At 54.9% G+C, this 16885-nt stretch overlaps 1 protein-coding gene across 1 annotated transcript in view; it reads left to right on the top strand.

Annotated features, from left to right (window-relative positions):
* The window catches only part of CHST8 (carbohydrate sulfotransferase 8), a 119189-nt gene that overhangs the window by 52499 nt on the left and 49805 nt on the right, over positions 1 to 16885 (top strand). The window contains exon 2 of the mRNA XM_040976669.1: positions 9074 to 9289. Coding sequence (XP_040832603.1) covers positions 9181 to 9289 — 109 coding nt within the window. The 5' untranslated portion in view covers positions 9074 to 9180. The remainder of the gene's footprint in view (positions 1 to 9073; positions 9290 to 16885) is intronic.

Genomic DNA, 16885 nt, shown 5'->3' with positions numbered 1-16885 from the left:
CACCCAGGCTCCCAGCTGGGACCCTGACATGGATGTGGACGAGAAAGAGGAGCATATGTTGCTTGCCATAGGATCCCCCTGGTTCCCTGCTCAGGGCAGACGGCCGTGGCTATAGTGGAGACAGTTGGGCCCAGTGTAGTTCACATACAGAGGAACTGGTCCCCTATGTGGGAAGCAGCCCCCAGTGGCATGCATTAGGGTCAGGTCTCATGCACCTGACTGTATGTGTCAGAAAGAACCTCAGAGCTGAACTGGACACATGCACCAGGGCCTTTGATCCCTCCAGGCCTGGACAGTCCTGGAAGGAATTAGATGCGAGGACCGTCTGGCCCAAGGGGAACGCGGAAACCCACAGGAACCCCTGGATACCCATTTCACTCTCAGCACTCTGGGGGCAGAATTCCAGGGCAGGAGCAGCCCCTGGCACATAGCATGACATGACCCAAATTCATGTGGAAGGACTCCTTTGTCATAGCACCACATGCCCTGCAGGTGATACCTTCTGTTTTCAGGCCATCTTTCTCAATACTGGAGCTGCAAGGGAGCTGGGAACTCAGCTACAGCGCATATACTGAATGAGAGTGGATGCTGAGATCTAGAAAACTGGGGACCGGACCGAGAATCAGGCCAGGGACCCAGCATGAATCCTGCAATGCTTTGTTCAGGCAGCCTTCATTGACTTGCTTTACTGTGGTTAAATAAAATCCACGTTAAAGTTGCCAGTTGAACCATGTTTAGGCATCCAGTCCAATGGCCAAGCCAAAGATGAGGAAATCCTTCAAAGGTCCGTTGGCTGACATTGTCCACCTCAGAGTTTCCATTCGCCTAAATATTTGCTGTCAATGCTTGACTAGGGTAGTTAAACAGTTTGTTCTGCTCCCCTTCTTCTGCTATGGTACCAGATGTCCCCTTCAAGTTCCAGTTGACTGCCATATCCTCCACTTGTATCTGGGCATGCCGTCCACTGCTCCATCTAAACCACTGAGGGGGCCCAGTTCTGATACATGCACTCCATGGTCAGACCACAGATCCTGCGATTCTCCCCATTGTTGGAGTTCTGAATCTAGGGATTCAGTTGGGGGATCCCCAAAGAAACCTCCTCTGAGATGATCACAGACCTAACTCTTGTGTGTGCTTGCCAGTGCACGGTCTGGCTCAGTCTGTCACCCACATCAGCCCACACACATACACTAGTAGTTGCAAATGCTGGATCAGTTCTCTTTTCAGCCCATCTCGTATGTGAACCAATGGATGCTGGACTGCCCACCACACACTCTGCCCTCATGTACACCAGCAGGAACTACAGCCCAGTCAGAGAAACCCCCAGTTTTCCTCACAGAGCCCACTCCCAGCCCTGGTCCCTGTGCTTGCCAATATGTGCAGCAAACTGGTCCAGTCAGTTCCACATCCCATTAAGTTCGCATATACATCAATGGACATTGAAGCTTATCTCGATCCAACTGACTTCACTATCTAGCCCACACTCATCCCAGCAAGTGCCATCACCTGTCCCCAGCCCAGGTTTTCATGCTCACCAGTGGGAGTCGTAGTCCATCTGAAAGGTGGCCGCAGTTTTTCTGCTGGCACAGTGAATGCTGGAATCTAGCTCAGCCTGGCACACCCAGACCCAGGCCACATCCATGCCATGGGACACTGCAGTCATGTCCATCCCAGATTGCTGCCCCCATTCTGGCACTCGCACTCACCAATGGGAACCACAATCCAGCTGTGGCATCTCCTTAACTCCCCCAAGCAGGCCTATTTCCAGCCACAGATCTTGCGCATGCCAGTGGTTGCTGTGATCCAGCTTGGCATAGCCCATTCCCCAACCTGGCATTTGCCATCAAGTGCTGCAGCCTGTCCTGTCCTGGCCCACCCCCAGTCCCAATTCTCACCGGTAGGTGCCGCAGCCTGGCCCTACCCAGGCTGCTCCCATCCCTGGTTCATGCAAACCAGTATGTGTGATAGTGTGACCCAGCATGCCTTGCACTCCAGCCTGGCTCCTGCACATGCCAGTGAGTTAAGGTTTGACGCAACCCTGCCCAGTCCACCCTTATCCAGAACCAACCCAGATACTTGCTGAGGGATGGAACTATCTTGCCTGTTCTGACCAACATCCAGGTCTGAATCACATGCTCACCGGCAGGAGCAATAGCCCACCAGGGCAGTTTCCCAAGTTCCCCCACCAGGTCCATTCCCAGATCCAGATCTCATATGTGCCAGTGGGTGCTAGCCCCTTACCCAGCATAGTCTTCCCCCTATCTTGGCCTTTGTGTGAGCTAGTGGATGTTGTGTCCTGGCCCACGCATACCCTCTTCTTGGGTGCACCTGTGGGTGCTACAACCTGGACCATCCCTTCCTGTTCCCAGTTCCAGCACCTATGAGTGTCAGAGGGTTCCGTGGTCATGCCTAGCTCAGCCCTTCAGTACCCTCAGCTCTTGAGCAAACCAACAGAAATTGCAGTTCCACCAGGGTGGGCCCACATATCCCCCACAGAATCTGGCTCCAGACCCGGTTCTCTCACGTGATGGTTAATGTCATGACCCTACCTAACATTACCTGTCCTTTGTTCCAACTCTCACTGATGGGTACTATGATCTAGCCCTGCCAGGTAAGCCCCCAGCCCTAGCTTTAATGTGTGCTGGTGAGTGGTGGATGATGGTGAACCCTACTAACTAGCCCAGCTCAGGTCCCCAACGTGGGTTGGTGCATCTGTCTGACCCATAAAGGTCTTCCAGCTTCCTCCCTCCAAACTGCCTCATCTCAGCACCCACCCCCCCCCACACACACACACACTTACTTGCAAGTACAGTGGAAGTACTTTTTGATGAAAGTAGCTCAAAAGTCATTCCTCATCTGCGACATACTCCCTCAGCGGCCCTCCCTCTCACACATCCTCCTGCCCCTTTCCTTGATCCATCCACAGTTCCTTCTCCTGGAAACACATGGATTCCCCAGCCCAGCCTTCTGGATCTCAGACTTCTGGAGCACAGTCTTCCGGTGGAGTAGCTGGCCTGGAGCTCTGCCTGCCCACTAGGGTCCTGAGTTCCTGGCTAGTGTGCTGGCCTGGAGCTCTGCCTGCCCACTAGGGTCCCAAGTTCCTGGCTAGTGTGCTGGCCTGGGACCTTACCCTTCAACACACCCAAGATCCAGACTCATTCAGAGTTCTCCAAGCACACCATGCCAGCGTGCTAACCTAGGGCTTTTCCCACCCCTCTTCCCACCCCATCAGGGACCAAGCACATGGGGAAATCCCCAGGCTTGCTCCACCTGCCTGAACATAACCCCCAAGTCCCTGCAGGCTCCAATCTCTCAGCCCCCTGCAACCTCACCACACAGAGAAGCGACAGGCACAGAAAGACCTTTAAGGTTTTTTTTAAAGATTTATTTTTATTATTTTTTTATTGGAAAGGCGGATATACAGAGAGGAGAGACAGAGAGGAAGATCTTCCGTCCGGTGATTCACTCCCTAAGTAAGCGCAGTCCGAAGCCAGGAGACTCTTCCAGGTCTCCCGCGTGGGTGCAGGGTCCCAAGGCTTTGGGACGTCCTCGACTGCCTTCCCTGGCCACAGGCAGGGAGCTGAAAGGGAAGCGGGCTGCCGGGATTAGAACCAGCCCCCATATGGGATCCCAGGCGTGCAAGGCGAGGACCTTAACCACTTGCGCCACCGTGCCGGGCCCGACCTTTAAGTTTTGCATATGTCAATGGGCACCCAGAGTTAGAATGCACATTTGTCTTTTTAAGATTTATTTATTTATTTTAATTTGAAAGGCAGATTTACAGAGGGAAGGAGATACAGAGAAGATTCTCCATCCACTGATTCACTCCTCAAGCAGCCACAACAGCCAGAGCTGAGCCGATCCAGAGCCAGGAGCCAGGAGCTCCCTCTGGCTCTCCCACACGGGTGCAGGGTTCAAAGGCCTTGGACCATCTTTACCACTTTCCTAGGCCACAAACAGGGAGCTGGATGGGAAGTGAAGGAGCTGGGACATGAACCGGCGTCCATATGGGATCCCGGTGCATGCAAGGCGAGGGCTTTAGTCACTGAACCATTGTGCCAGGCCCTGCATATTTAACTTGAAGGGAGTGTTAGTCTTCCAGCCTGTGACTTGGGCTCTGTTGTGTCCTCATGGAGAGTGTGGTTTGGGTGTCTCCGTACCAGGTTTGATCAAGCCTCCAACTGGGGATGTCACTTCCGTACCTCTTCTGCTCTCAGGGGGTCGTGTTGCTCTGGGAGCCTGGTTCTCACCTCGATTTGATCAAAACAGACATGCGACTCCCTGAGACATCAATGACCTTTTTAAAATTCCGTGTCCATGGAGTGCCTCCTTCCAGACGGCTCCGTTCTCGTCCATCTATTAGCCCACACTCGGTCCACAGGCAGCAGTAGTTATCGACCCACCTCGATTGTGCCAGGCTTCGTGCTGAGGGCCGGGCATGCAGAGAGGCAGTGAGGCTCACACACTGCTCTGCTCAGGGCTCCGAGTCTGCACACTCTGGGGGAGACGCCCATCCGTGCTCAGGGACCCCGAGGGATGAGTTGGCCCTCCAGACTCCTCCACAGCAAGGGGAGGGAGAGAGAGAATGGCTTTTGCCCTTACTCTGCCGCGCTGGAGTAAAATGCCCTTGATACTAAGATGTTCTGGGAAGAGATGACAGTTCTAGTTCTAGCCGTAAAGGGCCCATGGCGCTTGGTCGAGGCTCTCGGGACCGTCTGCTCACCACCACGCACTAACAGGTACCCTTGGCCTCCTGCGATGGTGGAGGCTGGGCCGCCTGGAGGCCACAGGAGCCCAGTGTACACCTTGACTTCCACCTTCAACTCCTTTCTTCTTCCTGCAGTCAGCCAAGGAAGATGGGAGGGAGCCCCACCTTGTAACGAGGGAGTGAGTGGTGGGTGAGCTGTCTCCCACTCCTCCCACTCCAACCCTGGGAAGTGGGTGCAGTTGCAGTGGCCTGGAACTATTAGGAACCAGGTCAGCACCTGCACTCCCCCGACCCTGCCCTATCTTCCCTACCCCCAGTGCCAGACCCATCAGTTGGGGTGGGACAGGAGCAGATCTGAGCTGGCAGCCCCCTCCACCAAATCTGAGCCTTTGCAGCCATCCATCACCCTCACAGAACAGCACAACTTTATGCCTGTGCATAAAAGCTGGAGGGACTCGTCCTGGAGTTTGTCGCCGCTGCCGTAAGAGCAGTTTTAATTAGCTGCAGGATTTTAATGAGCTGAAATCAAGAAAAGCCCAACTCCGAAGTAAGTGGGAACAGCACACAGGCAAGAAGTAGTCTGACAAAACAGATGGAGGCGGTGCTCTCAGGGGACTGGGCCATGCGCTCCGCCCAGCAAGGAGCAGATGACAGGGGCAGCTGAGGGGGTCAGCCACCAATGCCCGGCGCCTGCAGCAATGGGGACAGAGCCGACCGCCAGGTCCCCTCTGCACCACAGCAGAAGGTGCGATCTCGGGTTCAAGGTGATGGCAGTGCCTGGCTCCATTCTCCTCAAGTTGCCATAGCAGCCTGTCTCCTGGCTGCTTCTGCTGGAGTCTCCACCAGCAGGGAGGTCATTGCTCACTCCTGCCCATGTGAAGAGGAGACAGACACACAGAGAACTTTCTCAGGCCCTGGGCCCCTGACCACATGGGTGCTCCCAGGTCACTGCCTGGAGTGGAATGCAGACAGGGTTCCCCTGGGTGCCTGGGAGATGTCCAGGCCTTGGAGCAGCCGCAGCCCAGCGTGTCCTTGGAACCATCCGGGTGTCTGCTTGCCCGCCAGCCAGTCCGTCGACACAGGAGGTGCGTGTTTTGGCTGAATTCCCAAGTCCTTGCTTGTGCCTTGAAATCAATTTCCCCAAAGAGACACAATTTTAAGTCAAATAAATAAGGAAATGGGAGGAATCGTTGGCCTTGCCCTGAGCCCCTGAAAGTGTTTACAAGATTAATTTGTGGATCTGTTGGTGGTTTTTTTCTTTCTTTTCTCTCTCTTAAAGTAAAAACTGGTGATGCCATTGAGACCTTGGTGAGAGAGCTCCCCACGGGGACTGTGAATGACCGGGAGGCCAAGAGCTCCTGGGAGCGGAAACAGGCTGCTTATTTTTCTTGCATGAGCCCCACTCCCAGCTGTGTGAATTTCTTGGAACAGAGGGAAGGAGGGAGCCATGGACACCATGCGTAATGAAGGCGGGCCTGTCCCTGTGGAAGCTCAAGCTTATGAATCTATTTACAGTCCCACCGCACACCCTCCCTCTGCCCCTACCCCAGCCAGGGACAGGTTACAGCATCCACTTCCAGGGAGCTATTCAGCTCCCCTGAACAATAGCACAGACTTTGAAGACAAAAACCCTCTTGGAACTAGGGGCGGGGAGGGGGGCAGCAGAAATGTGGGTGCTGTGGAACATTCTGTGAGCTGATGCTGACTTCCCACCAAGCCCTGTGTTGTGGGTGGGAGCTTCCCACAAATCCAGGGGACCCAGCCACACTGGCCAGGAGGACAGGCCGGCCCACCTCTGATACCCATTTATCTCTGGAGCAGAGTCAGCTGGTCAGATGGTCCCCAGAGAGACAGAGCCAGGGCTGGGGGGAGGCATGCAGAGCGCCAACACCAGCCTCGCTCGGCGGTGGGTGGGACTCAATTGCTCTCTTGGGAGCCGGCAAAGAGGACAGTTTTGGAAAAAGACAATTGCACACAGCAGATGCTCCTGCTGCTTTGCTGGGGCAAGGTCAGCCTGAGTTCTCTTCTCCGCCAGCCTGGGGCAGCCGGGGGCAGATTTCATTCCCCACCCCCAGGCAGATGGACAGCCAGAGCACCAGCTACTGAACAGAACTGGAGCGATGATCCCACGTGCTTGATGGGGAAGCCCTTCCTCAGCCAATTCAGCGGGTGCCTGAGTGCACCAACCATGAACTTCTCCTGTATTCTCTCCCTTGCTCCCTTACTGTTTTGACGTTGAAAGTCACCACTAGTCCTTGTTCAGGTTAGCCTCCTGGGGTCTGACTCAGGAGGCCGCAATGGCTGCAGGAAGTGAGCCTCCGCTGTGGCTGGCATGGTCATAGGGTGGTGACAGCCTCTTTGCAGCGGGTGGCCATCAGCTCCGTGTGTATGTGTGTGAGTTGATTGCCAGAGTGAATACAGACATGTGTGTCCATGCATGCACCAATGGAGGGGTGCTGCATGGGGATCCGCGCAGGTGTCAGATGGGGTGCCTGTGTGAGTGTGCCCAGCAGCAGCTGCCACTCCAGAGAGGCCTTGAACTACCTCCCTGCTCCCCCGCCAGGAGTTCGGTCCTCACTATACCTGCGCATCATGTCCTTTCCACTTTTCTAACTCCTGTCTGAGACAGCTGGGCATCCCGCGGGGTTCAGCCCGCTGCTGTGAGAGCTGGGAGAAGGTCAGGGAGACCAGATGGCTCTGCTCGTCCTTCCCTCGTCCTACGGCATGGCTGCTGGCAGCTGATGGAGCAGACCCTGCGTGCAAGGCCCGTGGTTGCTGGGGAGGGGCTCAGGATACTTGGACAGCAGGTCCGTCCTTTGGTGAGGCCTGGAGGCTGTACTGCCAGCCCCCCAGAACAGTCCCTTGAGGGAAGGGCCCTGAGGTTTTAAGGTCGCGTGGCTAGGCCTGCCAGCAGGGAGGACAGGGTTGTCCCTGGTTGGTGGTGGGAGACAGCTGCCTTTCTTGGTAGCAGGGGCCACCAGAAAGCTGGGAGCCAGCTCCAGAGGCACAAAGAAGCCAGCTGGATGCTGCCTCCTGTGCATAAAAGCCAGGGAGGTCGTGGGAACCACCTGTGCGTCGCAGTCCAGGGAGCTGAGCGCCCAGCGCGGAGAGGCCCGAGGCAGGTTAATTAAAGTTAACTGAGTGAAAAAATAATTACAGAGACTGCAGAGAGAAGAAACCCAAACCTGCAATTTATACTCAGCAGCTCTGGAGCTTTGCTGAGAAGCCAGAGCCAGAGCTGGGTGGGGGAGGGGTGGCCATCAGGCTGGACCAGCCACTGCTGTGGCCACCACGTCAAGGATGCCTGATCAGAAAATTATCCTGCAGCCGCACAGCACGGCTGGCCAGGCCTGCCACCACCCACCTGCCTGAGGTCTCAGAGCTGCTGCTGGCCTCACTGTGCCAGGGTAGGGAAGTTGCCTTCAGGCTCCTTGGGAGAAAGGATGGAGGGAGGCGTGTCCCGTAGCCTGGGCCACATGTTGGCGAGAGGAGGTGCCTGCACAGACTCCGTCCTCAACACCTGCCTCTTCCAGTCACACTCACTCCCAACTCCCTCCTACAGTTCATGACCTTGGAGTGCTTCTGGCTTGAGCCGCAGCCCTGCCCAGGATTATCAGGCATTCTTCCTCTGCCTTACAGGAGGAACTACAGTGAGGACAAGCCACATAGACACACCCTGAGTGTCCATCAACAGGGGTGGGAGCGAGGTCGGCGCCCAGCCCCTGAGCCGCCAAACCTGGTGTCAGCCTGTCCCATCTCTGCTCTCCCAGCCAACGATTTGGAAAGTGGGGACAGCCATGATCTAGCCAGAACTTCAGTGGTAGATTCCATGGGGCCTTAGTCCCTACCAGCCCATGTAGTCCGCCAGGGAGAACAGCTCTGCCTGGTGCTGGGCTGCCCAGGCTGGGCCTGGCAGCTTAATTTCATAGCCTCCCACTCCATGGAAACCACATCCCCAGCACATTGCAGAGAGGCGTTAGAACGGTGTTGAGCCAAGGGGGTCCTTGTCTTTCCAGCCAGTTGCTGGGGATGTGGAAACTGGATCCTGGCCTCGAGCTAAGGCCATGCCTGGGGAGCCACATGTTCGTCTGGAGGTTCAGGGAGGCTGGAGTTCAGATCCCACTGGGGGTCTCGGGCTCCCACCTGGACACCCTCAGCGGCCACGACCAGAGCCTGTGTTTGCATGTGGTTTCTGGTTCTGCCAGGGTGTAGGAGGACCTGAGGGAGAAGCTGGGTTCATGACCACAGGCTGCAGGGGATTTCCTTAGGCCTCCCTAAACAGATGCCTAGGTAAGCTCCAAAGGGACCCCACAATTGTTGGGGTTACCCGCTGGGATGCCCTAACTCTCACCCTCTGCCCTGCAGACCTCGGCCTGATGGATGCCTGGTGTGGATGATGAAGGAAGAAGGGGCCTCCCGAGCCCCAGAGGTGACCCCATCGTGTGCCCTGGAAGACCCAGCAAGCCAGCACCATGCGGCTGGCCTGCATGTTCTCATCCGTGCTGCTGTTTGGTGCCGCCGGCCTCCTGCTCTTCATCAGCCTGCAGGACCCCACGGAGTTTGCGCCCCAACAGGTGCCAGGTGAGGCCTCGCCCTGAGCAACGCCCCCCACCCCGACCCCTCCAAGGCACAGACCTCCACAGCTGCCTTGGCAAGCCGTGGATTGGGGCACCAGAGGAAGTACCCTGGCTTCTCCCTGCTGAGTTGATATGGAAAGGCTGTGTCTGGTGTCAGACCACCAGTGACAAGGCTCTGATCTCTGACCTCTGACCTGCAGCTCGCACATAGCAATGAGTATGCCTCTTAAGGGTGATGACCACACTGCCCATCTTTCTAGCCAGTGGTGGCCTTCAGTGAAACTCAGATTTAAGGAGAGTTCTGCCATCTGTAGAGACTTCTTTGTCATGGGACATGAGAGGGGGAGTAATTTTTTTCAAGTATATATCCATCAGGTTATGTTCAATCTTGCTACCCGGTTCTGGGGACCCTTATGGGTTGGGATATATCCTGCCCCCTATCAGTACCCACTACTTACCTGGAGAGGAAAGAAAATTAGGGTCTCCAGGTTCCTACAATATCAGCAATGGGTCCTGGCAGGGAGGTGCTATGAATCCTCTCGCAAGATCTGAACACACGGACCCATGCATTCACCCTCCCGGGCTTGCTCAGTGTTGTGAACTCAAGGCAGGATGGAGGGGCAGTGGCAGACAGAGGAGGAGTCAGGTGGTGTGGCTTCTTGTGCCACCCCTGCCTGCAGCTGCTAGCAAGGGAGCTGGGCACACAGCCTCAGGGTGCCAAGCAGAGGGAGGGGTTCCTCAGGCTGCACCCTCCTGCCCAGCCACACCGCAGCTCTCTCCGGCTCATACCCTTAGCAGAGCTGCACCTGCTCCCTGCAGATCCTCCCCTCATGTTTCCCTTCTGCAGAGGGGCCTAAGCCCACACGAAGGGCCTGGGCACCAGGGGTAAGGCAGAAAGAAGGAGCGCAAGGAGGCCAGAGCCCAGGCCAGGCGTGGCAGCCCCTGCTATCGGCCCTGCGTAGGACAGGCCAAAGGAGAAGTTGTTTCTTTCATCACACAATGTGAGAGAGAGACAGCCCGGGGCCCTCGGGAGGTGACAGACGCATCGTCAGTGCTGACGCACGCCTGGCCAGACCCCCACAGCCAGCGGCTGGCGGAAGCAGGTCTGGCTGTTCCTGTTCTGAAGCAGGCTGCTCTGCAGGGACCTTGCAGCCGCTTATGAGCCTAGAATAGCCGATGACAACGCAGCGGCAGAACAAGGATCCAGTAGCGTCATCATTGCTCCCCATGTTACCTGTGCGGAGGCCAGCTTGGGCCACAGGATGCCTAAACCCTGCCTGTTGGGACTAGTACTGCCCATCCTTAGTGCACACCATGTTGGGGGGTTTGGGATGGGCTCAGGGGCACACACCAGAGCAGGGAATATAGGTGCCCCGTGTCCACTTCTCTGTGGGATGAGCATGAGTGTGATCTGCCATTTGCTTGGCATGTTGGTCCTAAGTCATCAGCAGCATCCTCCAGGGCCAAGCAGTTGTGTTCCCGGGATTGCTAATGTGGGAGCAAAGAGCTCCTTTCTGCGGGTAGAAACGGGCACTGCCCTGCACAGCTGTCCAGGTGCACTGGGTGGGGGTCCCAGGTGGGGTGGGGGCCCACAGGATTTTAGGGGGATGGGGGAGCTGGGAGTTTCAGCCTGGCAGGGTGGATAGCATGATGTAAAGCTGAAGATAGAATCCCCCTTCATCTGGGAAATCAGGGGCATTGCCAGGGACTCACTCAAGCCCTGATCTTGCTTCGGTGCCAGCAGCAGGACCACCCTCGCCACATGCCAGGTGGTAGACACCCTTGCCGTTCTATACCTCCGTCATCAAATACAGTTATAAAACTTTAAGTAATGCTTTTGTTACTTTCCCTGAACAAAGTGCTCCTGACACAAGCTGTTTGTGTTGATTTGTTACTATTCATTTATTCTTTCCCAGTGCTTCTCACAGCCGCCTAATTGTGATTCGGTACCAAGAAAGCAATATCAAAGTAATTTTCCACAACATTAGTTACAATTTTCTTCTGATCTTTGGAGTGAAACAATCCCATCCTGTTGGCTTCTCTGAGCATATAAACCTTGATTACATTTATCTGTTGGAAACTGGTGCTTACAAAGTGTCTGTGTCCAGTTTCACGGCTGAGTGGTCCCAGGGGCACCCCCAACACGCTGCTGCCTCTCCCCACCCATGGAGTTCTGTCCACGAGAAATGTGGACATGGGATCTGACCAGGCCATGCTGGGGTCTCATAGACAAAAGAAACTCCACAGGATGGTGTAAACTTTTGGGGGACATAGAGTTCTTTGGGATCTGCTGTGAGGAGGCAGGCAGAGAAGGGGCAGGTGGAAAAGCAGGAACCAAGGTGCAGGAGCCCCTTTGAGCTGCTTGGGGACTCCCCAGGGGCTGGTGTCTTTCACATCTGTCGCTTGTAGCTACAAGATATCAACAGCACCTGAGCATCTCTCGGAGCCAGTAGCCAGCTTCGCCTGCCCGTACATCACGGGCAATTTGTGGGGTTGGCAGATTTTGTAAAATGATCCTATTTTTGAAAAGATTTATTTAAAGGAGAGAGAGATCCTCCATCTTCTGGTTCACTCCACAACTAGCCACAATGGTTGGAACTGAGCCAAACTGAAGCCCGGAGGGTACAGAGTGCCCAAGGACTTGAGTCATCCTCTTAGCTTTCTCAGACCATAAGCAGAGAACTGGATCAGAAGTAAAGCAGCCAGTACCTGAACCGCCACCCATATGGGATGTTGGTGCCACAGGCAGCTCAACCCATCATGCCATAATGCTGAGCCCAAATGATCATATTTGGTAAAAACTCTTGCAAAGTGGGTGTTTGGCACAATGATCTAGTTGCTGCTTGGGCCATCCAGGTCCCGTGTCTGAGTGCCTGGGTTGAGTCCTGGTTGCATCTTGCTGTATGCTTCCCATTTGGCTCCTGCCTCCTGCGTACCTTGGGAAACAGCTCAAGTGTTTGGGTCCCTGCCTTCCATGGAGTTCCCAGGCCCTTGAGTGGAGGAAATCAGCAGTTGGAAGATTCTCTCTGTCTCTCTGTCTCTCTCTCTTTTGTTCTGCCTCTCTGCCTTTCAAATAAAATAAAAATGAATAATCTTATCTCTTTTTAAAAATGTTTTTGCTATCTTTGAAGCCATACCTGTGCTAAGTTCAGATGCTCCTGTGTTACCAGAGAAATTGCTTACCCAGTCACAATCATTCTCCCATCTCCAGTAGCATCATAGTCTGAGCCAGGACACCTGCCCGCAAGAAACTCACTTCTTTTCCAAGCAGATGCATCTCTCTCTTCTCCTAGTGGACTCAGAGTCCCAACTAGAGCTGGAAAACACTGCCCAAACTTTGCCTCTAAACAACCAGGGTAGGTGAGAGCGACACAGCCACGCCCCCTGGCCCCCTGCCATGCATCCCACTACCCCCATCCCCACTCACAGCCTCATTTTTTTGCCTCGTTCTCTCTGATTCTGGAATCAGCCTTGCCTATCTAATTGCTTCAACCATTTCAATGCATTTCTCAGGTAAAACATTTCCACTAAGTCAATGTGTTGATATCAACTATCCAGTCAGGGTTCAAATTTCTTTCTTTTATTTTTAAGATTTATTTATTTGTTGGAAAGGCAGAGTAACAGAGGAAGAGAGAGAGAGAGAGAAATCTCCACTCCCCAGATGGCTGCAACAACCAGGACTAGACAAGGCTGCAGCAGGAGCTTCTCCTGAGTCTCCCACATGGGTGGCAGAGCCCCCAAACACTTGGGCCGTGTTCCGCTGCTTTCCCAGGTGCATTAGCAGGGAAATGATGCAGCCCAGGCTTGAGACGGTACTGTCAGGGTTAACAGTGGCGGCTCAACGTGCTGTGCCACAGTGCTGGCTCCAGTATTCACACTGCTAATCATCTCACCACTCTACTGTGTTCTCCGGTATCCAGGGAAAGCCCACACATGGCAGTAGGTTGGTGAGTCTTTTAAGTCTCTTTCCACCTGTGAGTCTCCCTTTCCTGTCTCAATTTTCTCTGGCTTGTTGAAGGAACCAGAGCTGTGGGTCCTTTAGGAAGGTCCACGGTGGGGATCTTGCTGGGTGTTCTCACTGGGGAAGGCTGTCGCGTCGCTCTGTGTTCTGTGTGCTCCTGGGCCATCAGGCCAGCCCTGCAGCTTGAGCAGATACAGATCTGAAGTTTCCCGTTTCCTTTGCTGGCAGGCATCCATGCCTGAGTCTGTGTCTCACCCCCCGGGGGACCTCGTGTCTGCCCAGATGTCTCGTGATGTCCTTTAACTGCCACCAATGCACATACCTGCATCCGCCTGTCCCTGCGGGGTTACACAATGGCCATGCCCTCATTTTCCCTTTCCATCTTCCTTCCTTGAAGTGCAATGGATTTGTTTTAATGGGACCAGGTGACTCGTGGGTGGTGACCCATGAAGCCCAAGCCAAGGTGGATTGATTGGTTCATTCAAGGATATATATATATGTGTGTGTAATAAAAATCATACAGTACAGATTCTATAGCTAGCACCCTACCAATTGTTGCCCTTTAAGGGAGCCAGAAATATTTATTTTTTTTCACAAGTGGATTTTCTTAAAGCACTCCGACTCACACGTTTCAGAGCTCTGTGCTCTATTCTAAAGATGGGGCAATTGCCATGTATACAGCTAAGATCCCTTTTTGGGACTCTTCATACAAAGGAACTGGCTGCCTCTGTGGGTTTCATGGTCTGTGGGCCACCCTGGGGTTCTCCTTGCAGGGCACAAGGCATCCAAAGATGATGATGATGATAATGATGATGGGAAAATAGTATTAATACTAATAACAAACACTATTCAGTCACTCTGTGCTAAGCCTGTACCAGCCTGGAACATGCTTTAAGGTGGGTCATTCCTCTTTTATTCCCCCTCCAAAGTGAGTTGTTTGGGCCCAGTGCAATGGATCAGTGGCTAAATCCTCTTTTCTACAAGCTCCAGAATCCCATATCGACACTGATTCATGTCCCAGCGGCTCCACCTTCCATCCATCTCCTTGCATATGGTCTGGGCAAGCATTAGAGGATGGTTTAAAGCCTTGGGACCCTGCAGCCACACGGGAGACCCAGAAGAAGCTCCTGGCTCCTGCTTCAGGTCAGCACTTGCAGCCACTTAGGGAGTAAACCAGCAGATGGAACATCTTTCTCTCTATCTCTCTGTAACTCTGCCTTAGCATTAAAAGTAAATTTTAAAAAATGAGTTATTTATTTGAAAGGTAGAGTGTGTGTGTGTGTGAGAGAGAGAGAGAGAGACAGAGAGAGAGAGAGAGAGAGAGAGAGAGAGAGAGAGAATGCATTGAGAATCCATCCATTGGTTCACTCCCAAATGGCCACAACAGCCAGGGTTGAGCCATGCTGAAGCCTGGAACTTCATCCAGGTCTTCCATGAGGGTGCAGGAACCCAAGCATTTGGGCCATTTTCTGCTGCTCTCCCAGGAGCATTTACATGGAGCTGGTTTGAAGGGGCGTAGCCAATGCTCCAGTGGCACAATCGGTTAGCGCGCGGTACTTATACAGCAGTATATGTGCAGGTGATGCCGAGGCCGTGAAGGGGCGTAGCCAGGACGTGTTGGCACTCTGATGAGTGATGTAGCTGCCACAAGTAGCGGCATAACTTGCTGTGCTGTGACACTGGCCCTTGTATCATTCTTAGGCACAGAAACACCAATAGCAGCATTCCAGCAAACCCTCAGCACCAAGCACTGTCACGAGCACCTGCCGTCCTCAAACCTTCAAACCCCACAAGTTCACTGTCATTGTGCCATTTCACAGATGTGACCACTGAGGTCCGAATGGCTAACCCATACCCAAAGCCTCAGCTCCTGGGCTCCTGAGCTGTGATGTGCCCTGTGGCAGCTTCCCGGGACTGTGCCATCCTGTGTACCTGGCATTCATGGCCTGTAGCAGATCCTGGTTTGGGAGGACACACGTGAATCAAGGTTGGGAGGCAGGTGCAACATGTGGAGAACTGGATTGCGACCCACAGATCTGAACTCCTAGCCAAGGACACAGACAGGCCAAGTCTCAGCGGTCTCTGGAACCTGGCCGAGGAGCCACCCTGTGCCTGCGGTGGCAAGCATGAAGCAGAAAACTGTCTGGTGGCCACATGCCATGCAGCTGTGCCCAGGAAGTGGGTGGGGAGACACACACAGGGGGACAAGTGCAAAAGACATGCCCAGAACTAGGGCAGATGGGAGACAGGTGGACTCGGGCCACCAAAGAGACGAATGCTGAGTTGGTGACCTCGTGGTGGGGGGAGAGTGAGGACGGTGACAAGGACAGAGCTTATGGCTTGGCGGTGGTGGGTGGGGGGCAGGTAAATGTTCCAGGCTCTTCTAGGTAGGGAGGGGTCTAAGCAGGGGCAGGAGGCCGGGCCGCCCATGCTGCGCTGCTGGTGCCTAAGAAGGATGTGTAGGGCTGCCCTGGAGCCCCTCCTCTACCTGCAGACCTGGGGACCAGACCAGAGAAGCAGCTACCCACCCCACTTCTCTGCACCTGTTTCTGTTCCTTGGCACTCCTGTACCTGGGACAGAAAGCTGTAACTGTGATGGGGTGGGGAGGGCCATTGGAGAACCCTGTCCTGTCCTGCGGGGACTGGTGTCTCTGTGGGCCCACATCTGCTTATGCTACCAGGGCAGGCCACCAGAGCCCATGCTACAAGCTAGCTGTACATATGCTGGGGTTGAGAAGCTTCTATCTAGAGTGGCTGCACTTGTCCTGCGTGAAGCCGCCATGCCTGGGCAGCAAGGCTTGTGCACAAAGGGAAATGAGACCTGTGTGTGGGGAGACCCTGGGGAGACCGCCAGGCTGTCCTGGGTGGGGAGGCAGCAGGGCATGTGGAAGGGGAGCAGGGACAGGGGGCTGGGCTCAGTCTGTGAGGGACAGGAAGGAGGTTGCTTGGACCCTTTCTGTCACAGCTCTTGTCTGGGTCAGTGAGAGGGGAGGGAGGAGACTCTATCCTGCTTCTGAAGAGTCTAGGGAGAAAGTTTCCTCCTGGGAACACTCAGGGCCAGGCAAGATGTGAGCTGTGCAGCCTGAGAAGTGAGAGCTGGAGGAGTCGGGAGGGCTTCCCAGAGGAGGCGTTTCTGCTTTGTCTGCTGGAGGCTGAGCTGGGTGGGTGCTCCTTACCAGAAACATACAACCTGGTGTGTTCCAGTGCCAAGGGCTTCCCTGCTGTGTCGGGGGATTTGTGCGCTTCCTATGGCAATTGCCTGTGTCCCCAGAAGCCCTGTGGAGCAGGGGTCTGCTCTCAGGGAGCCAGAGTAAACACAGGTGCGGTGGCTGCTGTGGTGGGCCGTCCCCAGGTGCCAGGCCCTCCCCAGGTGCTGGGTCCTCCCCAAGGTGCTGGGCCCTCCACAGGTGCTGGGCCCTCCCCAGGTGCTGGGCCCTCCCAGGGTGTTGGGCCCTCCCCAGGTGCTGGACCCTCCCCAAGGTGCCGGGGCCCTCCCCAAGGTGCTGGGGCCAGCCTAGTCCTGGAGGGGAGGGGGCCGGGAACCTTCTCGGAAGTGAGCCCACCCTCCTGGAGCCTTGGTGTCCCAGCCCACACTCCTTCCCTGGGTTGGGAGGGGAAGCCGCCCTGTCGGTTGCCATG

The sequence above is a fragment of the Ochotona curzoniae genome, unplaced genomic scaffold, assembly GCF_017591425.1.
Source record: "Ochotona curzoniae isolate NIBS_2020 unplaced genomic scaffold, NIBS_Ocur_1.0 contig_2699, whole genome shotgun sequence".
In the NCBI taxonomy this organism is placed as follows: domain Eukaryota; kingdom Metazoa; phylum Chordata; class Mammalia; order Lagomorpha; family Ochotonidae; genus Ochotona; species Ochotona curzoniae.
This window is presented reverse-complemented; position numbering and strand designations above follow the sequence as displayed.